The sequence below is a fragment of the Gymnodraco acuticeps genome, unplaced genomic scaffold (assembly GCF_902827175.1).
Source record: "Gymnodraco acuticeps unplaced genomic scaffold, fGymAcu1.1, whole genome shotgun sequence".
Lineage (NCBI taxonomy): Eukaryota > Metazoa > Chordata > Actinopteri > Perciformes > Bathydraconidae > Gymnodraco > Gymnodraco acuticeps.
The window spans coordinates 519,152-546,100 of NW_022989985.1; the positions used below are offsets into that span (position 1 = coordinate 519,152).

A 26,949-nucleotide genomic window follows, 5' to 3' on the forward strand; every position below is an offset into this window, starting at 1 on the left:
TATTTATTTCATAATGTGACAAGTACCTGTATTATTTGTAGAAAGCAGAACTGGATCAAGGACTTGTCCAAGAAGTTGTCTGAGAAGTAGCCATCTACACTCAGTTTGTCAAAAAGGTCCATCCAAAACTGGACACACTCACTTCGCAAGGTCAGCCACCATTGTTCAATACGTTGGTTTCCAGTGCTTGGACCAAAGGTTACATTGTCTGTTTCAGCTTGGTTCACAGAAAAATGCAAAAACTGCTGCATTTCAGCCATATGGCCATTTTCTGTTCCTAAATCAAGTCTGAGTCTGGCAGGGCACCCACCAGCATTGATAACAGCATCAATAAAGTAGCCAGCGATGATCTTCGGGTCTTTGTTTGTTTTGTAAGCTTCAAGCCATATCATCTTTCTGGAAAACCCGTCAATGCATCCACTGATTGCAATTCCAAATGGCTTAAGCTTGTCGTAACCATCAATGTGCCATACATAGTTTGGACCACAGCTGTGGTAGATGCGCCTTCGCAGTCTGTTTCTTGACCTCAGATCAACACCTTAACCATCCAATAACTGTAGCAGTATTCGCACTGTTTCTCTGTCAGTCACAATTCCATGTAACCAACATTTTTGGTGCATCCATCTGTAACCATGACACTGACCAGATGTTTCCAGTTGCTGTTCAATGAAGGTTGCCACCTCAGCCACATCGGTTTTATTCTTTCGACGCCAGAGCTGCTTCTTGCTTAAAATCCTTTCAAGGGTGCGTTTGCTTAGTACAACTCCATGTGAATCAGCAAGCAAATTAAGTATTTCATCTGTTGTAAATCCACGTTTAAAGTAGTCCTCAATGTACTCACAATCCATTTCCGTATCAAGATAAATAGGAGAATTCGAGCCAAAGAGCTGCTAGTTTGTCTGTTGTGACAAAGTGTCTCTTTTTATCTCATAATTATGACTTTTTATCTCATTATTTCGACTTTCTTATCTCATAATTAAGACTTTTTATCTCATTATTATGACTTTTTATCTCATAATTTCGACTTTTTTATCTCATAATTATGACTTTTTATCTCATTATTATGACTTTTTATCTCATCATTTCGACTTTTTTATCTCATTATTATGACTTTTTATCTCATAATTTCGACTTTTTTATCTCATAATTATGACTTTTTATCTCATTATTATGACTTTTTATCTCATAATTTCGACTTTTTTATCTCATAATTATGACTTTTCATGGGGATTTTATTTTTTTTCAAGTGGCGGAAATGGGCTTCCATAAGTTTTATACAGGTAGAAGTGTGTATTTATCTTGTAGTAGGCTGTCAGTAATGGCTACGCCTCTCTATTTGGACTGGTAGATCTCGGCAGACTGGCAACTTTAAAAGTAGCTCTCGGTTCAAAAAAGGTTGGGCACCCCTGGCATAGACTGTAGACTGGGTTAACTGTAGGTTGTGCGGCGGGTGAGCTGTGACTCGGACCAATCAGAATCGTTTCAGCACAGGAACTTCCTGCTCCGACAGAGAGGAGCTGAAGGCTGTTTTTTGCCAGCTGGTCGCTGCGACTCGCAGCTACGTAAACTATTTAAGACAACAACAAGTTAACTTAGGCATTTCATTACAAACAGCGAGCTTTACAAATGTCGCAACGGACCAACAGGACTCCGCAGCATGACGTTGAAAAACTCTAACGGGGAGTCAGGCTGAAACTGCCAAGCCTCATGAAAAAGACAGTTTTATTGTCCTAGCTTGCTAGCTAACGTTAGCTATTTGTCTCGTGAGTTACAGACGGCGAGGGATGTCTTTACGGTACAAATACCGGCGCCCTCCGCCGATCATAAAGCAGGGTCATGATGAAGACTCGGATGCGGAGGAGCCTCCACCGGGTCTGCTGATCAGGGCGGACGGACTGGAGAACCAGGTCATCCACAGCGGACACTTCATGGTGTCTTCGCCGCACATCGAGCACCCTCCGAAGAAGGGCTACGACTTCGACACTGTCAACAAACAGACCTGTCAAACTTATCATTTTGGGAAGGCGAGCATGTCCCACCTCTCCATAGATGCTTCACTGACCAAACTCTTTGAATGCATGACTCTAGCGTACAGGTATGTTATTGTAATGATAACACATCTCAACCCCCCCGTATAACCATGCATGTTATCTCTTCAACCCTGTGCACATCAGAACATTAAGGAAAGGGCTCGGACACTAATTGCTGTCACGAGGCCAGCAATGTCACTCCTCTAGTGTCACTTCCTGCTTGACCACTCATGATTCTGGTCAAGGGAAACATCTTTAAATATAATGTATATTACTAGTACCAATACCACAGAGTAGGTATACCACTTGTAAGCATACTCCATCACAAGCACAAGTGCTGCACTCAATTCTACCTAAGTATAGGATGTATGACCGCCAATGCATTCAATTCATTTTTAGTACATTTTCTTTCTTCGGGCCCCAAGCAGTTATTTAAAAATAACCATTTGCGAAGCTTTAAGAGGAAATGCTAACAATACATAGACATCTGAAATGGGTCCCGAGCCAAACAAGTTGTAAAACCCTTTAAATGATCTTATCAAATGTTTTTGTTTTAAAAACATATTCTTTTTATTTTTAATTTTTAAAATGGGAACACTCAAGTAAAGATCTATAGATAGATAGATAGATACTTTATCAATCCCAAATTGGAAAATTATTTAGTTACAGGGCCAGTGTGTTCAACATTAAAATACAAATACTTAAGAAGCTGAATAGAGTTAACAATTTAAAATAAATAGTATATCAAATATAAACAATATAACACATTTTCTATAAAATGTTCTTTTAAAAGGTCAAAATACTGCAGTAGCAGGAGTATAGGTTTATACTATACTGTATATACATATGATACGTATATCATTTAGAGATATACAGACAATTGCAAATCACTTTGTGTTTATACTTCAGTATAGTAGTAAATATCATGTGGTACTCTTTTATTGGGACATGATGACTGGTGACAGGGCCTGATAAACTCAGATCACACTCTTGTTGCTCTTAAAAAGAGAGATCATTGTTCTAACTTGTGATGGAACGTTTTAAACAAGCAACCAGGAACTAACTTTCATTTTCGGTGGTGCCAAAACTAGATGCAATGAGAGCGTCTTGCTACCACAGAAGTTACCACAGGCTATGCAAGTCTTTAATCTCAGCAGAAAGACAAGGGCTTCTCTCATGGCAGAGAGATACTGCTTTGTTTAGATAGTGTTGAAACACTGGCAGCAGGCACTGTTCAGGACGTGTTCAGTCAGGCTTTTTCACATTTAAGATGATTCTTTGTAAATGGGCTTAATGGGAGGTACCTATCCATAGTCTTTGTACCTTAACCCTCGTACTTATGATTCTGTGTTTACTGTAGTGTAGTTAATCTAGTTACTCTACTGGGCTGCAGAACCAGCTGCTCAGGGTTGACTCTGACTTTGCAAATGGCACCAACTTGGATTCAACTATTTATAGACTAGGAAAGCATTACTACCAGTTAATGTTCTGTTGTTGTTTGAAACTCAAGTGATGTCTATGTATGTACATGAAGAGCCTTTAATAACAACAAGAACATCAGGGGATCTGTAAAATACAGCTTTTTCTCTGTTCAAATTGTACTACCTGCTTACTTATTGGAAAAGCTTTTTAAACAGTATTCATAAAAAATGAAGCACTTAAATGACAACAGGGAAAGGCTGAAGAGGAAGGAAGGAAAGAGGGGAACTCTGAGCTCAACCTTTTGGATCGTGGTAAACATTTCTCTATCGAAGCAGATTTTAAATGAGAAAACCTGTTTTAAAGTTATTCAAATAACTAAAACCTAAACTAAAGTCATGTTATTTGACAAACTTTTTAAAATGTTGGTGCATATAACTGTTATGATCCATTAATAATAATACACTCTGCATTCTTTAGGCAACAAAGTTTTAATCCAATACTCACTTTTTTTATTATAGTCTGTTTGACTTAAAAACACTTTTTTTATCAGACCGCCCACAGCTTTGGTTATGTAAGGCCACTATGCTGTAATAAAAAGTTTCACATACTGTTACCATAATAGTGATGAATCCCTCCGATGAGGCCTTGATTTCATTTGATAGTGCACGTGTGTTGGCTCTCTGTTTAGTTGACTCTAAACTTGAGTTGTTTCCATATCAAACTTGTAGTTATCAATCTGACTTGAGCGTGGCCTTGGCAGATGCTAGTTTGTTTTGCTTGCTTTATCTCTGGAGGTCTTTTCGTTGCACTGCCAGTGCAAGCAACCTTTTTTATTTGAAGTCATGTGTACACCATAGACTGAGTACATTGAGATCCTCAGGGTAGAGTTTAGCGTTTTTCTGTTCCTGAAGCAAGGAACAGAAGAGGCATTCTTCCAGGGCTTAGTGTACTGGTATGAGAAGCCACCTTCAGATAAGTCCGTCATCAGACATGGAACTCCTGTTACTAAGCCGTGCTATCTTACCTTTTACTGAGGGATGGATGCTGGAGCAGTGCTACAGCGAGCTAGCCTCATTCTCTTTCTTATTAATGGCTAAAGTAATTGAAAAGCGTCAGGTTCAAAGTGACTTTTTAAAAGCCTTTGGGAGACATTTCTTCCTGCTGCTTCATGTTGTAATCCCGTCATCCCTAACAAAATAGAGCATATAAGATTACTGATAAAACAAACTTTTTTTAATATTCTCAGTTAAGGTGTTAGGGTGCTAGAATTAGTCTTTGAATCTGTTGAAAATGTTTTTTATCCTCCACAAGCAAGAATAGAATAAGGATTATTCTGCTGAGGATTATGATCTTTGAACGTTTTAGTTATTATTGAGCTATTAATGAACTTGTGCAAGTAAGCCAACAATTGTGTATCATAAAATGACTTGTGTCATGTCCTTGTCTTTTCAGTGGGATGTTGGTATCTCCCAAATGGAAAAACTTCAAAGGTCTAAAACTGCTTTGGAGAGACAAGATCCGTCTCAACAACGCCATATGGAGAGCCTGGTATATGCAGTGTAAGAGTTCAACTTTCATTTTGTCTTCCATAGAGCGTACACTGCATTGTTAGTATTTAGTTTAATATGACATGAATTTTAACATCTCTTTCATCAAGCTGGGGCGAGAAGACGTCAGGATCAACGCTTTACTTTTCTTCTTGGTTAATACGTTTGGTTTATAACAAACTAACAGAACTCGCAACATTATCTGTAAAATGGTTAACTGGGTTTTGTTTTTCATGATTTTAAGATCATATTTGAACCCTGTTCGCAACTTGCTGCAATATTATTGTTCGTTTACATGCCACGAGTGGATTGGTTACAGTGACTGTTAGTTATTCTACACAGACACTTTTGTGTTAAAGGTGACATGTCATGCTTTTCCGGTTAGTACCCGTCCCCTTGTGTGTTATGAAGGTTTTTATGCATGTAAACGGTGTGCAGAGTCAAAACCCTCAAAGTACACCCTGTAGCGAGTAAAATTCTAACACAGAAAATACCTCCCCAAAACGCCTCGTTGGAGATACGTCATTGTCCATTTGATTCTTCCTGGTACATCATGACGTCATGTCGTCCCCGGAACGAAATGGACCAATCCGTGGAGCCGTTACGTTACGTCCACGGAGCCGTTACGTTAAGCCCCCGCTGATTGGTCCAAATTGACCAATCCACAGACTTCCTCACACACTCAGTGCAGGCAGCTCTGCTGATTTCTCCTCCCTGGCTGCAGGCTGATAACAGACAGTTGGGATTGCGGTGAAATTCTCTCTGCAGACCCATTCTCACAGCGTTTATCAACCTTTTTCTTACTCAATATCAAGCCACACTTATTGTTTTTACTTCGGCTGTGACTTTGTGTGTGCTCAGGGTGAGTTTGGCTGTGTTTCGCTGTGTATCGCTAAACAAGGAAATCACACCTCCACGGAGCTCAGCGCGATTCACAACGTCCCGACTGGTCCCGACCAATCGGAGCACACTGGGCTCACAGGGAGGGGGGGGGCAAGAGCTGCAATGAGCTGCAACAAGCCGTTTAGTGGAGAGAGTGAATACTGCTGAATACACATACTTTACAGAGATGCTGTATGCGAAACCAATGTGAGTTTGGAAAATTGCACAGTATAAATCTATTCTAGTAGACCTCAACAATGGAAATGATCAGTGGAAATGGCCATGACATGGGACCTTTAAGTACCTAAGTGTCAAAACATCTGAAATAAGGCAATCGTAAAACACAATAAAACCCTCTGCATAAATGAATGGCAACATTGTTTGAGTCTGTTAAGTTTTACATGATAATTCTTGTATTTATTTGTAAATTAAGCTCTTCATATCACTGCTCCGCCATGACAGCAAATTGGCAATTGGCATACAATCCTATTGTCTCATCCCTAATTGTTAATGTAATTTAACAGTATGAATAACAACCACTGTGCATTTCACCTGGGGTGACATGGAAGTTGTTTTTCTACCCCCAGATGTGGAGAGAAGGGAGAATCCTGTGTGTCACTTTGCAACTCCCCTGGATGGAACCATGGACTTGGACGTCCATCGTCCTACAGAGGTAAAGACAGAAACATTTGACTATTATGATGTACGCAACGGCAATTCAAACTTTGTTGTGTTGTTTCTTGTCACCGAATTCCTCCATTCATTTGTTTCTGTTCTCTCTTAAACACTTGTATTTATGTTTCACTTGTAACTTCAATTTTTCCCCATCCCCCTCTTTTTTGAAGGGCATTGCCACAGAGGGGAAATGCTTGAAAAGGAGAATTGAAATTGTCATCAGAGAATACCACAAGTGGAGAACATACTTTAAAAAAAGGGTATTCTATTTTTCAATTGTGTATATAAAGGCTCTGTAATAGTTCAGAGAGATACTGGGTATTCTGTATCTAATCCTATATGTTTTACTGCTCATTAACATTATCTCTTTTATAGTTACAAAAGCACAAGGATGATGACCTCTCAAGCTTACTTAAGGTATGTAAAACTGCATCATGTTCAACCCACCAAAGTGCTTTTAGCTCCAACATGAATTAACCCATGCTAACCCAGTCACCCTCACATTATGACATACCTTTCAATGGATAAACCTGGCGATATAAACAAATTCCTATTGACTAGTTTCACTTCATTGATCTTGCTGTCAGAGTAAAATATTTTGTATATATATGCATTTATAAATGTGTTTCTAGTGCATGACGTGTGGATACAAAGAGTTGTTTATAGTTTAGTGCAGTGGTTCTCAAACTTTTTTCAATCATGTACCCCCTTTGAAAAAAAAATTCAGCCAAGTACCCCCTGATCAGCGCAAAATCAATTTGTTAAGGAAAAAAAGCCTATCTAAAGAGGTACAGTACAGCGCTGCACCATCTGATTTATTAAAACACCAACATTGTAACTGAGAAAAACTTAAATGCTACATTTCAAATGTTTACAATCCATCACTAAATTCATGGCAAACCAATTTTAACATCATTCAATAACACTAAGACGACATTAGCTGCAGTGAACTGATCTTTTTAATAAGTTGTACTTACAATGTAGTGAGAAACATGGGCTCGTGCTTCACTGAGGATCTTTGTCATTCTGACAGGGAGGCAATTGCGGTTATTACACTTTGAGTTTTGAAATATGTGTAACTCTGTTAATATAAAACCCACACTGATCAAACTTCGTTACTTTTCCTAAAATTGTTATATTTATTGATTTTGGGGCGTGGGGAATGAAGAGAAAAATATATATGAGCATTTTATGAGCATGGGATTTTGACTCCTCGTAAAAACGTTATGCATAATGCTGCGCTATACTTTGCGGCCACACGCCGTTGTCAAGCAACGCTTATTGTTTAGGTCCTTTGATAAGCAGGCAGTCATATAATTAACTAGAACTAGCTAGATCTGATAGATTTGGACATAGACGCGAGTGAAGTCTAACCAGATGCGAGAGAGAGATCAGAGATCAGATCAGCTGCTGCTGACGGAGAACACGCAGCTCTGCATGATCACAGCTCCGCCCGATCACAGCTCCGCCCGCTGTGACGGACCGTTGAGCCGAGCAAAATACACTTAAGAGTTAGACTTAAGTTAGAATAAATCTCACTTACCCCCTGCAGTACTCCAACGTACCCCTAGGGGTCCGCGTACCCCCATTTGAGAACCACTGGTTTAGTGTATCCCATGCTTGCTGTACTCAACACTGCATGCTTGTGTGTCATTAACTGGCTTGCTGGTTGCATTTTGAACACCCAAAGGGACCCGAGGAGCAGTTTTCGCTGTTTGGGGAAGTCTCTCCAGACATGCTCCGTGTCTCATTTTATCAGGATGAAGAGACTGCAGTTCGCCGTGTGCCTCGTAGGCATAATGAAATGCCGGCCCCCATGGAGATGGACCCCCTCTTTGACATGGATGTTCTGATGTCTGAGTTTTCAGACACGTTGTTCTCAACCTTGGCCTCACACCAGCACATAGCATGGCCTAATCCAAGGGAGATTGGTGAGAAAAGCATTGTATCTTATGTGGTAAAGACATCATAAATATATTTTTGTTGTCTCCTACTTTCTCAGTAATTTAAAGGAATATTAACCCCCTGTGTTACCCAGAACTGTTCAAAAAAACGTTTCTGAACTTGATTACTTATAGTGGCCGGGTTTAATAACAGCAAAACTTAGTAAATACAAATCTCAAAACTGGTTTAATGATTTATCCTTACATGTTATTAAGAAATACATATTTTGAGACTATGTCCAAACTGTTTCCAAGTTTAATTTATCCACTCATATGCCCACTGCTTCCCAAACGCATGCATTTAGCTAAAACCTTCCTATTTAAAACTCTACCACATAAACAGTGTCACTCATGCACAGGCATGCTTCTTGTCTGTGCGAGTCTAAAGTGTTTTAGAAATGTGATGTATGACAGTTTAAAAATGTATGTTTTGATATAGTATTGATGCGGTTAAAACGGCCCTAATATTATTTTCATTTATCAAGTCTTTACTCCGATTTCTGATTCAAGGTAACACAGGGTAAGTAAGAGATGTACAAATGATCATTTTGGAGGGATACTATTGCTTTATTTAGTGGTAATTTACTTTGTATTCCCCCTCCTCTCCTTACCTCTGCCTCTTTACCTTCTACAGCTCATGCTGGGAATGCAGACATGATCCAACCTGGACTCATCCCTTTACAACCCAACCTAGACTTCATGGACTCCTTTGATCCACTGCAAGGTAGGAGTAAGGCACCACCTGTAGCTGCATTAGTGGTGCACACACACTTTACAGGAATCAACGCACATGTTCTAGTAACTCTGGAAAAGCAGTTTGCTTAGCCTAACGCACAAAGTAGTGTGGTTTTACTAACCTCTTGCTAACATAGAGACTCTTGTTCCAGACTTATTTCACAGCCTCCGTCCGCCCGTCTTCCCCTCTGTTTTACCCACTGCACCATCTGTCACCCCTCTACCCAGCAGCAGCTCTCGGTCCCAGGTAAACACACATAAAGCCACATCCCCTAACACACACCACCAGCAGGAGATTTGTCCAAAGATATTTTTCCTCAATTTGTTTGTGTTTTTGGTCAATTGATGAGGATATTTGTGACTTGCTCTATCGAAATCAGTCGCATTGACCCGAAGACACATTTTGAGTTATGTTGGAAAGAGGAGATTCCTAGCTTTCTAATGATATCAGGATTGTTTTTGTTCTTTTCTATTAAGCTAAATATGTCACATTATATAATGACTGTCACCGAGTCATCATTTTGAGAAAAAGGCCTTCAAAGTTTCTTCTTCTCTGGAATCCATCGATCTGATTGATTATTAGCAGCTAATAAATGATCAAAGTACTACCGACGGAAAATATTTTCGTATGGATTACAAGCTTCAAAAATGTATTTATCGTGTGATTTTGGAAATAAAAGTTTCATATTCTGAAAGCCAAGACTTTGTTTAGTTAAAATCAAACAAAACACCCACACCCCGAAAAACTATTTTTTTTTATGCAAATCCACGTTTATTTTGAAATGAGCCGTTGCGACTTCCGACTGATTTCCATAGAGCGGGTCACATTTGTCACATCTTCTAACATGTTTCTGTCTTAATGTAGTTACACACACAACACAACTATGTAACATAGTATTACTAAAATGTATTCACATAGCACTTTTCATACATTACTTATTCCTCTGCTTAACATTCAACTTATTTTCCTTTCTAGAATCCAAAACATTTAAAATTAATTTTGCTTTTATTTCATGCCATCATCCTCTCTGATGTTCTCCCTGTAGTGCCGGTGTTGTGTCACATTATGCCTCCCCGTCATGAAATGCCCCCCTTGTCACTTTGTAAAAGTCCTCCTTATCTTCCTCTAGTTTCAAAAGTCTAGTTTGTTGTTTGCGTCTACGGTCTCTACGTAGAATAACAGTAGCAACAAGAACATGTGGGCTCACTTGCGCCCCCTTCAGTGCGGCAGAGGTTATGGCTGCCTCCCCTGGTGCTTTCTTCATTGCCGTTGTATGATGAGACCAGCGAGCCTAAATATCATATACGTGAAATAAGTTATTTAGAGACTATGGATGGCGGGGATAAATGTAATAAAGGGATTTACAAACATTAAATTGGTGACATACAGTGAGATGCTGCAGGCATGCGCTTAGGGCCAGCTTTGACGCATTCTGAGGTGAGGCAGAGCTCATTTGTGCCTCACCTCACCCCACAGTAACTGGGTTGAGCGCGCTCACAAAATAAGTGCCCGCGTTAAATTAGTGCCCGCGCTCCAGCCAGTTACTGTGGGTTTACGAGAGGGAGAGCTCGTCCCTGCCTCACTTCTCATCGCTACCCGTAGTTGTAGCGGAGCTCGGCAAATTAGCTGATTTTGACTATAAAAAGCGATTGGAATCATACATAAATCACACTTACAACACAGATCAGTGGAGACATGTTATTATTATTACTATTTAGTTTTTCTTTAGTTGTTTTTCCGTTACATTGGAGTATGACAGGTGAGGCTCTGCCTCCCCTGCCTACCCTGACTGCACGTCGCTGTCACACACACACACACACAACTGAAACCAAAATAATTTACAGATTTGTAAAAATCTCTCATACACACATGTGAAACGCTCTTACACACACACACAACAGCATTGCAGTCGGAAAGAAAAGCAATGTGGAGCGGCACCTCACCACTTCATAAGGAGTTTAACCGTGATACTTTTCAAAATCCCGTTTGTGTTCCCCCACTTTACAAATAGGCCTTTTTTTTTTCTTTTTTAACGCAAGCCGCCATCGCCACGGAGGAGCACACAGCCTCTGTCAGCGAGCGAGACAGACAGAGAGAGCGAGAGAGATAGAGAGAGCACACCTTTATCTATTTAATATAGCCTAGTTGTATAAAATAAAGTAAGAAATCATTCCAATGTGTACTATAGGACAGTAAAAAAAAAAGAAACAGTTTGAAAGGGGAGTGATTAGTAAAATATGCATAAATAAAAAGAGAATGCTAACTTGGTAGCATAAGATAAGAATAAACAAGTTTAAATGATTTGTTATTGGTTGTGATAATTTGGTTTGGATTATTGAAAAGTATACAGCTCCCTTTCATATGAGTGTTGAGAGCTGTATCCATCAGATTGATGCATTTCACTTCCACATTTAAAAAACAAAAAATCTTCCCTGGGGTGCGTGCCCCCGGACCCACCTAGACGATGTGAGGTCCACCCCCAAATAAAGCAGGTTAAAATAATTAAATTGAATACATTTTATTTTAGTAAACACTGAACACGGGTCCCACAGACCCAAACAGCACACAAAGGTTAAAGGTAAGCATAATAATATTAAAATGTGCTAAATATATACACTGCAAAAAAAGTAGCCCACGATTTGTTTTATTTTTTGAAAGTATCTCTCATCCTAAAAAAGGTTGGAGACCCCTGTTGTAGAAAGATACATTTGACAATTTTAAGCTTGGCCTACCATTTTATTGGAGCGATGAGGAACAGGTGGGGCTTGAAAAGGCACACCTGTTCAAAGTGGGGAATGACTGAAAAAGTTTGAGAACCACTGGATTAAATGGAGCTGAGTTGAGTGTGTGCATGTCTGAGATCGTTTAGATTGTTGCAGATGTAAGCATGGTTTTCTTGGGATAACCAGTGGCCGAGGACCTGGATGGTTTGATCGAAGATGCCCAGTCTCGCCGCTGTGGACGCTGCACCGATGTGGACGCTGCACCGATGTGGAAGGAATGGGCTAGACTAATGTTCTTAGAATATCCCAGAAATACGCAGGATGTTTTGAAAATGAAATGTGTGGCCATTTTCTTGTTTCGGTGAGAAGAGTGGATGTTGAGGCGTCGGGTGGGCAGCGTACCTAGCGCTGAGGTATTTTGTTAGCGGCTCGTATGGGATGAGATAGGAGTTGAGGCGGAAGATGGGGAAAGACATTCCCAGCTGATCTGTTTTAGTCCTTCGTAGTATGTTAGATTTAGATAGAAATTCGGAGCATCGCAGGAAGCCAAAAAATGGTAGCAGAAACATGCATCGACCATGATCGACCATGGGTGATAAGTATCCTGAGCCTAGGGAATGGATGCAGAGGCTGAGAAGGTCAGAAGTGAGTGGCAGTCGTTTGGCGGTGAGGGAGGGTTCCTGCTTACGCAAGCCTTTGATCAGCATTGGGACGTGGAAGGACATTGTTGGCCACTGGCTATTTTTATAAAGAAGTTGATTCCTGCCAACTAGGTCTGAATGGTGGAGGTCTGGCATTTCCGGATGTAATAACAGGGTAATGAAATTGCAGATGGACATGACGTCCAAAGTGTGGAATGGTAGCTGGTATGTGCCGTGATATGTCTTAAAGCAATTCCAGCCTGTAAGATACGCTAACATGGTGCTTGGGGCAAGGCTGTTGAGGATGGCTTCCCGTGAAGCGTGAGAGAGCATTTCCAGTTGTGGACTTAATTGAATGTTGTTGCTGAAAATGGTGGGACTGGTATGGGATGAAGATCCAATTCTGGGGCCAAGTTTCTGAATTTCTGAAACAAGACACAGACTCGGCGATGCTATTCTGATGACCTGGAATGTGTGTTGAGCTGAGATTAAAGTGAGTTTGGGCAGGAACTGCATGATGGCCAGGGAGCAAGATCGGCCTTTGTTAAGGATCTCTAATGGCGCGTTTCCACTGCAGCGGGTAGCTCGCTTTAAGCGTGCCGAGCCGTAGGGGGCCCGTTTTTGGTTGCGTTTCCACTTGGCCTAGTTTTGGCCCGGGGCTACTTTTTCACCTTTTTTCTGGCCCGACTAAATCGTGGTTCTAGGGCCAGGAACAACCAGGCTGAGTCGGGCTGAGTATGCTAAACTAGAGAGAGAATCGCTGGCAAGGGGGCTACAACTACAACAAGATGAACATATTTGACCGTGATTTAATTGTAATACACGTTTCTAAATGATGCCGAAGTAACAACATACTGATACCGGTTAGTAAAAACCATGAATTAATGCTTTGACAAGTATGCAGACAGACGGCAGACGAAAAACCCTTTTTAAAATGCGTGTTTTCTAAATGGAGCTTGGCTAAGCTAACGTTATATATGCTCCGACCGTCCACACTCACAACAACGGCCTATACAGACATAAATAAACCAGCGACTGTATTCGCCATGACACAGGCAGTCTGTGGTTTGTACTTGTTTAACTTTTGTCTAGTTTCTGAACAGATATGAGGAGCTGTGAGCTCTGAGTGCTAAGAGCTAACGGCTGTGTTGTTTTTCTGGGGCTCTCATGGAAGATGACGTCACGGCTCCGCCTACACTGCGTTACTATAGTAACTGCCCCAGTTCCTAAACTGTAATGGAAGCGCAGCATTAAAGTGAGCCGGGCCTAATAAGGCCTAACCAAACGGAGCGAGGCCTGCAGTGGAAACGCGCCATAAGACTGCACTGTTATCGGTTAGACAAGACTGTTAGACAAGTATGGCTTCCTAGACCATTCGTGCCCCCAAAGAATGGAAGCTATGATGATTGGGTACAGTTTGTGAAGCGTAGATGAAGGAGAGAGCACCTGTGAATTGAGAGCTATGAACTCCAGACGGAAGAGAACCATCTCCCTGCATAGTAGCCGCCGAAGCCTACAGAAGGTGCTGCGTGAAGAGTTGAATATCCTCGGGTTTGGTGATGAAATCGTCATAAAAGAAGGAGATGCCATTCCATAAAGACAAGAAATGTTGCCAGAGATGTGTTTGGCAAGCATCGTCTAGAACCAATTGATCGTGGATGGAGGAGACAGATGCAACTTTGTTCAGCAGGTTTGACAAGAAAGGTTTTGTTTGTGGTGTTATGCGAATGGTTGTAATTTAGGTGGCCGAGGAGGGCTAACAGTTGACGTTTCGTGCATTTGTCTGCCTGCATGTAATTTAACTGGAGAAGAGTGATGCGTTGTATTTTCTCTGAGGGTAGAGAAGCCTGGAAGGACATTGAGTCCAGGGTGATGCCTAAAAAATCGTCGAGGAGTCTGTAAAACATGGGAAAGGGAGGATTATCGTATGGGCCTATCATTAATCTTTCTTCGATTTCTGTAGCCAGTAAGATATCGACAGTGTGAGGTTCTTTTCAAGCGGTCTGAAGGTTGTGGCAGATATGAGATGTGTTAGGGAGTATTTCTATACTTGGGTGGAAACCCTGAGTGAAGCCATTGCTAAGAAAGTAAACAAACTGTCTATCTGGATGATTTTATAAGATGTCGAGCTCCGTTTCGGAACGCAGATTCTGCCGAGAGGCGTGTCGAGTGCGCCAAGGTGAAGAGCCGGTGGCTGTGAATGAGGCATGCTGCCGATGATGGGAGGATTGGTGCTGGCTAATGCTATGCCCGTTTCGGCCCCGATTTTTGGCCCTCACTGGCGAAGGAGGCCTAGGATCTGTGTTGGAGTTGGAGACATTTCCTTGAGTGGAAGTGACGGCTGGTGTGTGGGATACTGACGGCCGAGGACAAGCGGCTCCGTTCGGATGCTTGGCTGTGATCGTGCTGTGCCGTAGATGGCGGATAACCGGTTTCTAAAAGATCGTTGCATGGATCTTCGTATGATTCCGGCCGGTTGATCAGCAATTTGGGATCCATGGTGAGTTTAAAGCTTTAGTAGTAGCGTCTAAAGATGTTTTGAACCGTGATGACGCATGGCGTGAATCGCGGTCTGCCTGTCAAGCGGTGGCAGGATGTTGGCCGGATATAAAAAGAGTTAGCCGTGATTAGCGATGGGGTTGAGGCGTGGCCATGCTCCTGAACCTAGATTAACAAATTAACTTCATTAAACAAAAAATTCTTAAACTCACTTAAAGACAGGGGAGGGGAAATAGTGGCCTCTTTTCTTTAGTGGTAAAGGCATTTTGCATCTCCCTGAACTGTCTATAGAATGTAATAGAAAGTGAACACTGACACAATTGCTTTAGTTTGACAGAAATGTTTCCACAATTATCTTCTGTTTACCCTTCCCTCTTTATTGGTTGATTCTGTATTGTGGATGGGAAGTCCCTTTACCCTTTGACACTTTGAAATGCTCCGATCAGATGGAAGCGGTATAGAGTCGCTTCATTTGCGATGTAGACACGGGGTCAGAGTGTGTAATTGGTGTGTAAAAACCCTTTTGTTGTCATAATCTTAACCAGCATAAAAGTGAAATGTACATATTTTATGAACTTACACAGAATTGTATCTCTTTTGTTATTGCATTTTGTTTGTTTCTTTTCCTTTTGTCATTCCTTATCAGACCCAGTTAATGTCCTCCATGCTCACGAGCAACCACATATCCCCTCCTGGCCCTCTGCCCATCCCCTCTCCCATGGCCAGTCAAACCAGTCCAACAGGAGCTGGTGGTCGTGATTCTGCCTATGCAAGAAACTACATGCCTCTATTTCCTGGGCAGGTGGCGCCCTGTGATCTAAGAGTAGTTTCCTCAGTCTCTCAGCCGTTAAGCTATGATCCGTTATTGCAGTGCCTTTCTGGTCAGGACTTGACCTCAGCACCAGCTCCGATGGTTCCCTCACCGCTGGACAATACCTCAGCGCTGGATGAGACGCACACCGCCCCCTCTACAGTCCCACCCAGCGATGCAGCCTCCAACTTCAGCCAGGCCTCAGAGTATAGCTCCATATCTGCACCGCCTCCCCCTTCCCAACTGCAGTCTTTGGCTCCATTACCGGCCCCTCCTGTCAGGCACCCTCAGACTTTTGTCCTGCCTCGCCCCTTTCAGTCATCCAGTTCCAACAAAAATCGCCCTGTGCAAAGGATTGCTCCTGCTAACACCCTCCCCACCTCCCACCTCATCCTCACAGGTCTGTTGTTTCTCAACTCAAAATCAAGACAAAAGCCGCGTTCACACGAAGTACTTTGCCGGCACTTAGTGCCCCGGCACTTATTACCCCAGGGCACTAAGTACAGATCGCGTTCACACCGGAATAAGTTCCCTGAGGGAAGATTACGCAAATGAGCCGCTGACGTCACTTCGTCTTCTTCTGCTTTGGGTTTACTGGCAGGCCGCAAACAACTTCACGGCGTATATTGCCACCCGAAGTCCCCGGCCGGAAGTCCCCGGAGTTGGGGACTGGCTTCAGTAGAAGCTGCTGGGACTCCCAGCAGCTTCTACTGAAGCCTTCCGACTAAATCGCCAGAATGCCGACACCTCCTCATCTCCACCGCTCCCATGTTTTATTTTGTGTTGCCATAAGTTAGTCTCTCTGCGTTGGTGCGCGGGGCTAATGCTAATAATGTTATAGCCAGCAAATACAATGGCGGCTCTACAAAACATTTCAGAGTTTTACGGGGCGTGGTTCGCAATTCGCCCAGCCAATCAGAACTGGGGCACTTTTTTCCCCCAGGAGAGTACCACCTCTCAGCAGGCACTAAAAATGGGGGTAAAAGTTCCTGGCACTAAGTACTCTTTTTGGTGTGAACGCGACATAAGGGGTACTAACGGAACTAAACGGGAAAAGTACGGGGAAAAGTACTCCGGTGTGAACGCGGCTATTGCTTCTGCATTTGGAGAAAATGTGCATTTTACCTTGTTGATCTGTCAGTGGAGCTGTGTCACTTTAACTTAAAGTGGACCTATCATGCTATATTTGAATAATATATTGTAGGGCCATACCTATACAAAACATGTCTGTGAAGTTTTTTTTTCAAAATACCAAACAGATCATGCATTTTAGCCATGCCTCATTTTGCTCTATTTGCTGTATTCCAGCCCTGTTTTTGCCAGGGCTGATTCTGTGGCAAATGAGATGCAGCTGACCACGCAAAGGAGGGGGCACGAAGCACGAGCGTCATGTTACCATGCTGTTACCATGCTGTTACCATGCTGTTACCATGCCACGCAACCTCTCATTCCCCTGATAGGTGGAGAGTTGGCCATATAGGCGGAGCTCCCCGTTTCTGACATCAGAACAATTTCAAATCTGTATCAGTCTGTATCAGATCTGTTGCAGCCCCGTTTTTAGAGATTTGGGTATGGAGGAAAAGAGAGAGGGTTGTGTTTTCTGACACTTGGTGAGTTCCCTGACACACCGGGGACACATTCATGTATAAAAGACGTACAAAAGTGCATTTTGCATGATAGGTCCCCTTTAAATTACACAAGATAGCGCTCAAGCCTTTCTTATTCAGTATTTTGATTCACAATGTTGTAGTTTAGGCCACAATGATGCCTTTTGTAAGCACTGAAGTGTACGCAAGTACATTTCCTATGAATTTATTACCGTTAAAAAAAAATGAGGAAAATAATATAGTAGCAAATAAATACCATGTTATTTCTTTAATATTGTTTTTTCATTAAAATCTGAAACACATTTAAAACATTATTCAAGATACTAGACTATTGAAATACTTACTAGAGCTAATATAATAAATAACTTATACAACAATTGGTTGCATTACATAGTCAACGTACAATGAAACTTGTACAGACTAATGTTAATCACCACATTTTTCTGCAAAATCCCCTGAGGAAGAAAGGAAGTGGCAGCATGTCAAAAATGATAACTCCTGAATAGATGTTCACGTATGAATGCACATAAAAGTCATCCTGCAGCGCCTGTCAATGTTCATCCTCTCAGCCCCTTTCCCAGGTCATGCCAACGCTGTTATTGTTACACCAACACCTCTGAAAGCCGACGTCCATAATACTGGAGTAGTCATCACTCCTTCTCAACTTGGAGGGGTATGTTTTCAGCTCTTATTCCTCTGTGGGTCTTTATTTTTTGTGTTAACCTTTATATATACAGGAAATTGCACTTACACTTGATGTCTCATCCTCAAAAGAGATTTGAGTTGCAAATAGAACATTTTAAAAACGGCAACGTTTACATTTTATTGTCATTTTCCTGTCGTTTGTAATGCATGAATGTAAAATACAAACTTTACCTCAGAGTGAGGTCATATTTTATTATTGTGCTTCTCTGTCCTCTTTTTTTTAATATCCTGCCAATTTGTTCTCTTGTCCTGCATCTCAGGCTCCTGGATTTCACGTTGTGTCTCACAAGTCTCCACAACTGATAGTCCCCAAAGAAAAGTCTTCTAACCACAAAAATCAAAAAGCCTCCTCCAGTGCCGGTGAGACTTCACTCCTCCAAAAAAGAAAATCTTAAGTGTTGACCCACAACTCGTTACAAGTTGGTTTGTTTTTGTTCTCTCCAGGTCACAGTCAGCCAGAATCAGGTCAGGGATCCCCGTGTGGGTTAGATCAAGCTCCTAGTCCCCAGTCGCTGATCAGCAGCAGCACTGTAACGCTGGTGAAGATTGAACAAAACCAGGTTTGTGTTTATGCGTCGTTGTTTCTTAACATTAACCTGTTTATTTGCATTAATGCTAAATATATGGTGTGTGTGGATATTGAATGACATTTTGGTCTCTCGCAGACTTGGGGCAATTAATGAAAACATATTTGCAATGAATAAAAAATGACAATTTATTAAAGCATGAAAAGGGCAATCCCAATGCTGAAAATGAATTAAGAAAGGCTGGATTAAATCCATTGGCAATTGTATAACCCTGTTTATACATAAGTAGCATTTTGACTTGTTCCTCTGTAACCCATGATACAATCTCAGTAAGCCTCTGTGTAATATTTTCACTGCTGTTGTGTGACAGAGCCGAAGGACAACACACATATCTGCTGAGCAAAAGAGACGATCAAATATAAACATTGGCTATAAAACACTCTGCAACCTGATCCCTACTTTAAAGTCCCAATCCAATGTAAGTGTCTTATTAAAACCTCTGCAACAGATGCAGGTCTAGAGCTGCAATGAGTAGTTGATTTATCTGTTAATCGTTTGAAATACACATTTTTATCTAAGGATTAATAATTACAATCATTTTTCATAAAGAATATAATGTTGTGTTTATAATATCAAACTGAATATATTTTCTTTTTATATATCAAGAAATAACTATTAATCAAGAATATGTTGGTTAGTGGATAATGAAACTCATCGTTAGTTATTTTTCAGGATACCATTATTGTTGTTCATGTTGCTATATATAGTTTATACACATTTACTTTGCAATCTGCCTTATGATATTCATTATCATTGTGTTGTGTTTAGATCAGTAATGCCATCACGTTGCAAAAGACTGTGGATCACATTGGGAAGCTCCAGCAGGAGAGGCAGCAGATGCAGGAGGAGGTCAAAAGACTACGAGAGGAGATAGAGGAGCTCAACGCCTCCATTAAGTATTTCAAATCATTCTATATGCTTCACCTCTCATCTGATATACAAAAGTTGAACAGATACCTAACTGATTACCACTCAAATGTTTCTGCTCAACCACAGCTCGTGCCAGGAGCAGCTGCCTGCGACAGGGGTGCCCGTCAGGAGGAACCGCTTTGAACACATGCAGGAGAGGTTCAAAGAATATGTGATGAACCGCACCCTGCAGAACTGGAAGTTCTGGATTGTATCCTTACATAAAGCGGCTGATACATATTGCTGCTTATTAATAACAGAGGACAATGTACATTTAACATCTTCCAATGGCTGTTGAGGACAAGCAATCTACTTTAAGTCCAGGTTATATACAGACCTCTTCAACTTCATTTAGTAGCCTTAATATGGCTCCATGAGATGCAAGAAGAACAATTCTGGTGAACAATTTTCTAAGTCTGATCTAAATAGTTTACTGTCCTGTGTTTATGACTGAAGAACAGGTGGAAAAGGTGTGCGAAGATGATCTTTATTAGCTGTTTTTGTTTCATCTATGAAGAAGGTTGAACAAAGATTGGACCAAGAAATGTTTCAGTCATCAAAACAAACTATTTTGCCAAATGTTTTTTATTATTTTACTCATTCAGGCCACAAGAGGCTGAAGTGCACCACTACACCATGTTCAAGAAACCTAAGATCATTCATATTTTCTACCACGTGAGTTTTTATTTTCAATGAACAGTGATGTTGCAAGTTCACCTTACTAACCCACAATATATGGGTGAATGGAGACATTTAAAATGGAGAAAACATGAATGATTTTATATTGGCTTTTGTTGCCTTTTTTTCTTTAGTCATGAGCACAGGGGCAACCATTAATTAAGATTAAACCTAGAAAATGGATCACAAGATCTGTTTAGCCACTTGTCTCTCAGGGCTTCCATACCTAGGTGTATAACCAAAAATGTACATTAAGTTGTACAAGACACTGTATTTAGGAAGGGAAATTGCTTAGTTTTTTAACAAATGCAGAGGCCATGTATCAGGTGCAGTAATTTTCTCTGACAGTGTTCATATTTTAGTCCTTTACTAAAGGCAGTAAAAGCGAAATATGTTAATGTTACAGTCTTGCGCTCTTACAGTTGGTCAGGCAGAATTGTTTTTGTCTCACTCTGTAGTGTAATAGATCCTTGACCATCATCCATTTATAGTTTAGCATCATTATCAAGCCTCTGTTTGATTCATTCAATGAGATGGTGTCAACCACAAGCAGAGCAGAGCTGTGTCAGACCACGTTGCAGTGGGTCGATCGTCACTGCTCCCTCCCAGTGCTCAGACCCAGTAAGTAAAGGACTATCAGGTGAAAATCCAGAAGAACAGATATTTTATACATCACCTGCCTTCTTACTCTATCGCAGTTTTTCCTCATGTACTCCCGTTAATATCCAGATTATCACAAAGCAGGAGATGTCCGTGTCAGACCCATCCTCACTTACCGGAAACACTACGTTCAGTTTAAGAAAGTGGTGGCGCTTTGGTAGAGCCTGCAAGGAGGCACGACATGACACGGAATACACAACGGTCACATAACTGTTCTTGAATTGGTCATTAACAACACCGTCTCTTGCTGTTCCTTGAATTTGTCTTTAGTTCGGCCATTACAGAAAAACATTTTCTAATCTCTCTCCAGTTTATGTAAATGACCACTTTTATTCACCCTTAGATATTTGTTTGCATCCGGTTGTGTTCTAGCCGACAAAGAAAATCAAAAAGCCGTGAAATCTCCGGACAATGAGCGGAGATCTGTTCACACATGTGCTCAATTGGACATTACACAGAAAATGACTTTCTGTTTGATAACTTAGTCTGAATGATTCATACATTTGCATTCTCACATACATCTGGATTTTGGGGTGGCATGTATCAAAGGGGCATATTGTTACAGATCAACAGTCGGAGCATTTGCAGTCCAGCTTTGTTCTAACTGCAAAGTGTTAGATCATTACAGTGTGTAATGGTTAAAAACCTGCTATCTGTCACTGTCTCATTTTTTTCATGTAGTCATCAATCAGCCATGCCATGACAGAAAATGTAACAGTGCATCTAACTTTCCGTTGTGTAAAATCACTTTCCAATAATTGTTTTCCTACCACTTCAAAACATACTCTTGTATTGCTGACTCAGTGTGACTTTAACAATGACACTTTGATCTGATAATGGTGACGTCAAAGATTTCTATCAGTAAAGTCGCAGTTTTAGCATTTCGCTGGAGGCTGGGCCTGCACTGCTGCAGGAAATGGTAAAGAACTAAAGGCAAACTCAGATAAAGCAAACCTCCACCAAGGCCAAATTCCCCAATAGTTTGTTCTACAATCGGGCTTAGACACAAACAGAAAACAATTGGGAGAGATAATCGAAAAAGCTATCGTTCCACTGTTTTACTCCATTACAGGTTGGACTGCCCCCTCAAAAGTAATCATTCAGATCTGCTTGGTTATGAGACAGGTTTTAAATTTCCCCTGAGTCACTGTCCTTATCATGAAAAACAGGGCTATTATGCATTCTGGAAAAAATGCAAATATTACATTCAGCAGTCATAAAAGAAAGTCTTGTTAGATGACACATTTGCCCAGAGTATGTAAAATAACAGCAAACATTAACATTTTCCAAAAAAGCTTTTTTTAACAATAGACCAAGCATCACCTCCCACCAAGTAACCACACATATGTCAGTCATAGTTAGTAAGTAATGAGCTTCCAAATCAAAATTGGTTTTGACATTTTTTAATCAAGTACATCCATACAGATACAGTTGTATCTTGTAAAGAAAATGTTGTTTTACAGTCCAGTTTTGGTAACTAAAATGCAGTTTCTTGTTTTGTTTTTTTAGTGGTGCTGAGTACTCTTCGCAAGCTGAGCACAAACACGTCCATCCTAAGCGATCCATCCCTCCTGCCTGAAGAAGCCATCCAGGCTGTTTCACACACAGACGTGTAGCCTCGCTCTCTGAGGTGAGGCGGACAAAAAAAACACCTGAAACTTTTAAAGCAATCATCAAAATGACATATCACTAGTTCACCTTACAGCCGCTCAGCAAGGACACCACGTCTTCCACAGATCCTCCACCTCTCTGAAAAATAAACAAAATGAAAAAATGCGAGCTACTTTCACTCTGTATGTACGACGGTCCTACACTTGTTGTGTTGTACGTTGATTCTTGGGAATAAGGCACACAGGGGGCCTTATCTTTTACATTACTTGTATAACAATAGTGCAAAAATGGCTTTATCATGTTGTATTTTAATGACAACTACGTCTACCTTCGCCTATATCAGGTGAAGATCTTTTAAAAACGTTATCAAAAGGTGGTACTTTGTGTTTATTTGTGAACAACAATATATATAAAAAATGACTTGCATGATGTGAAAGCACAACAATGTGTTGGAAAGGGAATTATTGAGTGATTGTTCATCTTATGTTCTCTAGCAGTTGTTTAAGTGTAGAGATAAGATGCTTTCATAACAAGGAGATGGTGGAGTATAGCGTTGTTTGTGGCAGCTCTGAAACCTCCATAGGTTTTATATCGGAGTGTAGAGGATTGCCTGAAACGTGGTCACAAAAATCACTTGTGCTTAAAGTATAACTGATATTTTTCAACAAGGACCCTATTTCTTCATGGTTTTGTATCCAAGTTACTAATGGGGAAAACAATATTTTAATATTAGTCATGCAGGGAGAGCGCTGCAATGTAATCCTTCCCGTAAGTCAACCACTGTCTGTGTATTTCTACTTGAAGTGCTTTTTTGGCCACTGACATGCTCATATTGTGAAATATTATTCTTGTAAGTGTCTGACAGCATTATGGAAAGGACATTCAGTGAATACCATTTTTTTTCTTTCACTTGCTCCGGTCTGTTAGCCCGGAAATGTCTCCACCTGAAATATTGTCACATCCACATTGTCAAAAACAGCAGCCATGACATTAAAACCTGTAAGATAACACTAAGCTACACTTTCTTTACTCCAACAAAACAAACTCTGAGAACACCAGCACACCAAGCGGCATCAAGACGGTGTTAAAGACATTTTATTTCTCTGTCCTTACATAATGTTGTGAGACGTAATAATAATAACATTCTGAACCGGCCATTGCCAAAAGCAAGCGTTTAAGTATGTTTATTTAGTATATCACAACACCCGAAAACAGTACAATCTATAACAGTTAAACCTAAATAACAGATCTTAAAAATACACAATGGAAGTATGAGGCGAGACAAAGGCCAGATGAGATGGTCTTCAGCTCTATATGTAAAAACACAAATCTTGAATTGTGAGCTTGATGGAAGGCAGATAAAATGGGTGTGTGCAGCCTTCCTCATGTCTGCTGTCTGCAGCGCTCTCCCAAAATGACCAATTTAAAAGAAATGTTAACCCATTAGTCACTAAGACTAAACTAGAATAGTGTCCAAGTTCAAAAATACCAATGTTGTGCTTTAATAAGGACAAGGAAGCAGAGTGCTTTGTCTTCTTTTCTGTCTATCATTTACTCAGGTGAATGCCTTTTTGCAAGTGGTTTTCCACCCATGCTGAACATTTTTCTTCATACGCTGTTTGCTCTGCCCGTTTCCAGTGAATTCAACTGCAAAATGTGCAAGAAAGCAGTCATCTTCAATACAGTATGAATGTTACATACCTGGGTCTTAACTGGGCAGGTCACAGCATCATGGAGCAATATTACTTACAGCCCTCATAGGGAACTTAACTGAAATAGCAGTAGAGGTTATATACCATATTTCACATGTACAGTGTTACAAGATCTTAGCTGAATGCAAAGTAGTCACTCAGGGCTTTGCTGGTCAGCGTAATTATTTTCCATTTAGCTGAAAAAACTCTATTCGGTGTCCTTCTCCGCAGGAAACATGTCGTAGGGATGTAAGCAGGGTTCGAGTTATGTGGGAGCCAATGGGAGCTGAGCTCCCATAAGGAGGGGTCTGAGCTCCTATGAAAGCAGTGAAATCATGCATATGTGGGGGACGCATTACCAACAACCATTATTTTAATCACAAAAAATGCATGTGTCAATGTAATGACTATTATTACTCGTTAACGAGGTAAATATAGGCTAAAAGAAAAACCTGTTTTCCAAAAGAACTACGCATTGTATTCTCTCTTGAATGACAATATGCCTGCACTTCACCTCCAAGGTGCCAAGTGGAGGGATGCTCAGATTATAACTCGAACTCTGGATGTCAGGTTACAAGTCACATTTGCCTATGTTGTTTTCTGCTCGTAGACACATTAATTTATACCGTGGAAAGACAGAAACAGACCCAAAAACAAATAAATAACATAGTTAACCGACATATAGTTCATTGTTTTTGTTACTGACGATGCTCTGTTGCCTGCTTTGCAATAAGACAATGTGCAGTCTGCTGTATATCAGCTTTCAACTCAAAATGAATTGCCCTTACTTTAATTTGTGGTTCGGCTCTCTCAGGCAGGCAATGATTTTGGGATATTTCTTTCTTTTTCTGCAGAACAACCCTGTTTACTCCGAGTGTTACATTAGAAAATGGCAACACTGGTCTTTCTTATTTCTTGAATGTGCAGCTTTTTGTGTGTTTTATTTTGGATTGCAGATTGCAGTCTTTTATTTGTTTTTGTTTTTGTAAATGATTAAAATACTTGACCTGTTAATGTACAGGCTGCTCTATACAGTAAGATAGGGATAGCGGTAATCACTGATGTCAATTAAAACATTCACAGTGATGCAAATCAATCGGCCTATGTCAAATACCCCAGTGTAACACTGTAGCATTTGATTTAGTTTGTTATTTTTTCCCTTCCCCTCTGATTGTAAAATATTTGTCATACCAGGCTGAGGGTTTTGTACCTGATGTGAACAATCATTGCAGACTGCATCCGTTCACGTTGGCTCTTCACCAATTAAGTGTTATATTTCTATTGTTTTACGACATAAAGAGATTTTCTATGTGTTGCATCTATGTTTTATTTTTTCGCGTTCTTGCAAAGTTCCCGAATTTCTTCACCTAACAAGTTTAAATAAGCCTTGAATGATTCGGAATCACAATAAAAGCAACAATTTTGAAAATCTTGACTTGCTTTATTTTCAATGAAGTTCAATAAATATCATATTATAAATATCATATTTTCACCATTCAAAAGATCCTTAAAATAGTTACATTTACACTACACAGTTAATATTACTTTGCTAAGCTGCTCGTCTAGACGCTCCAGCAGACATTTAACATTCCGAGAGGCCTCCAATATCTCCATGGCAGGCAGGCTGCAGTTCCTTTGGGGTACGGATTTACTCATCAGATCCTCCATGACCTTTGTTTGCTGGCTGATCATACCCAGGTCCCTCGACAGATCTGGGGCCATCGCGGATATGTTCAGCATGTAGCAGCGAAGAAGGGAGAGGCGGTGAGCGGTTAGGGGTTGTTCCAACTCCACCAGCCATGTGATGTTCATAGAGTGGCAGGGGGTCTTGGGAAGCACTGGAGCCTGCAGGAGACACACTTGGTCAGTATGTGGCCATATCAGCAAGTAATATCAATACACTGTTTAAAATGCCAATACCCGGGATAAGTTGGACTGACCAGTGATGCTTGAACTGCACCACTTTCAGTATAATGAGATCTTTTTGACCCTGCATGTGAAGTGTCAAAGCTGTGTGCGGATTTTGCCGCCAAAATACTGATTTTTGGCTATTAAAGTTATTTTTATGGATTTTAATAAGTAGCCTACCAATGCTGTTAAATAATTATAAAACGTATAGGACTAAAGGGTAAAACACCACACTGCTACAGCTGGCTAGCATTTAAACAAATGTTAATTTCCCTAAAGGATAAATAAAGTTGTATCTTACTTATAATACATGATCAATTATACGTTGATTATGTTTTGAATTCATTATTATTGTGTAAGATAAGATAGTACTTTATTGACCCCAATTTGGGAAAAACATTTTAAAATCCAAATCTCATAAATATCTCAAGTTATTAAATAAATCTAGTGCAGTAAAAAGTACAATAGTTCCCTCTGATTATAAATATAAATGCATGCACATCTCCATATGGGCAGTTTTAATGAATAAATAATAAAGTAGTCTAGATTTAATTACACTTACGAGGTCGGTCAGAGTTTTCCGTATGTCAGTCTGCATACACTTGATGGTTCTGTTCATAACCAAGTCTCTTGGTCTGCATGCTGCTTGTGCAATAATCAGGCACAGGAAGATGATAACAGCTG

At 40.6% G+C, this 26,949-nt stretch overlaps 1 protein-coding gene across 4 annotated transcripts; it reads left to right on the forward strand.

Annotated features, from left to right (window-relative positions):
• Positions 1-1,487: 1,487 nt before the first annotated feature.
• Positions 1,488-25,788, forward strand: mlxip (MLX interacting protein). 4 transcript variants are annotated; one of them, XM_034212463.1, is made up of 17 exons: positions 1,488-2,095; positions 4,905-5,011; positions 6,469-6,554; positions 6,727-6,816; positions 6,932-6,973; positions 8,247-8,487; positions 9,134-9,223; positions 9,387-9,481; positions 15,745-16,309; positions 18,086-18,189; positions 18,482-18,581; positions 18,666-18,781; positions 19,119-19,226; positions 19,577-19,704; positions 19,805-19,928; positions 20,887-21,035; positions 22,565-25,788. In XM_034212463.1, exons 1-16 carry the CDS (start codon positions 1,785-1,787, stop codon positions 21,022-21,024), a joined length of 2,445 nt encoding a protein of 814 aa, XP_034068354.1. In that variant the 5' UTR covers positions 1,488-1,784; the 3' UTR covers positions 21,025-21,035; positions 22,565-25,788. The 4 variants fall into 4 exon arrangements, with proteins under 4 accessions (XP_034068354.1, XP_034068352.1, XP_034068355.1 ...); XM_034212461.1 differs by having other exon boundaries at positions 1,490-2,095; positions 20,887-21,016; XM_034212464.1 differs by having other exon boundaries at positions 1,490-2,095; positions 15,970-16,309; positions 20,887-21,016.
• The last annotated feature ends 1,161 nt before the right edge of the window (positions 25,789-26,949 follow it).

What these genes read in the sequence shown, in the direction of transcription:
- mlxip (XM_034212461.1), top strand. Translation starts at nt 1,785, where the DNA reads ATGTCTTTACGGTACAAATACCGGCGCCCTCCGCCGATCATAAAGCAG. An exon ending in CTCCTTCTCAACTTGGAGGG is followed by an intron (nt 18,190 to 18,481) that starts GTATGTTTTCAG and finishes CCTGCATCTCAG; the next exon opens with GCTCCTGGATTTCACGTTGT. An exon ending in AGAACTGGAAGTTCTGGATT is followed by an intron (nt 19,929 to 20,886) that starts GTATCCTTACAT and finishes ATCCATTTATAG; the next exon opens with TTTAGCATCATTATCAAGCC.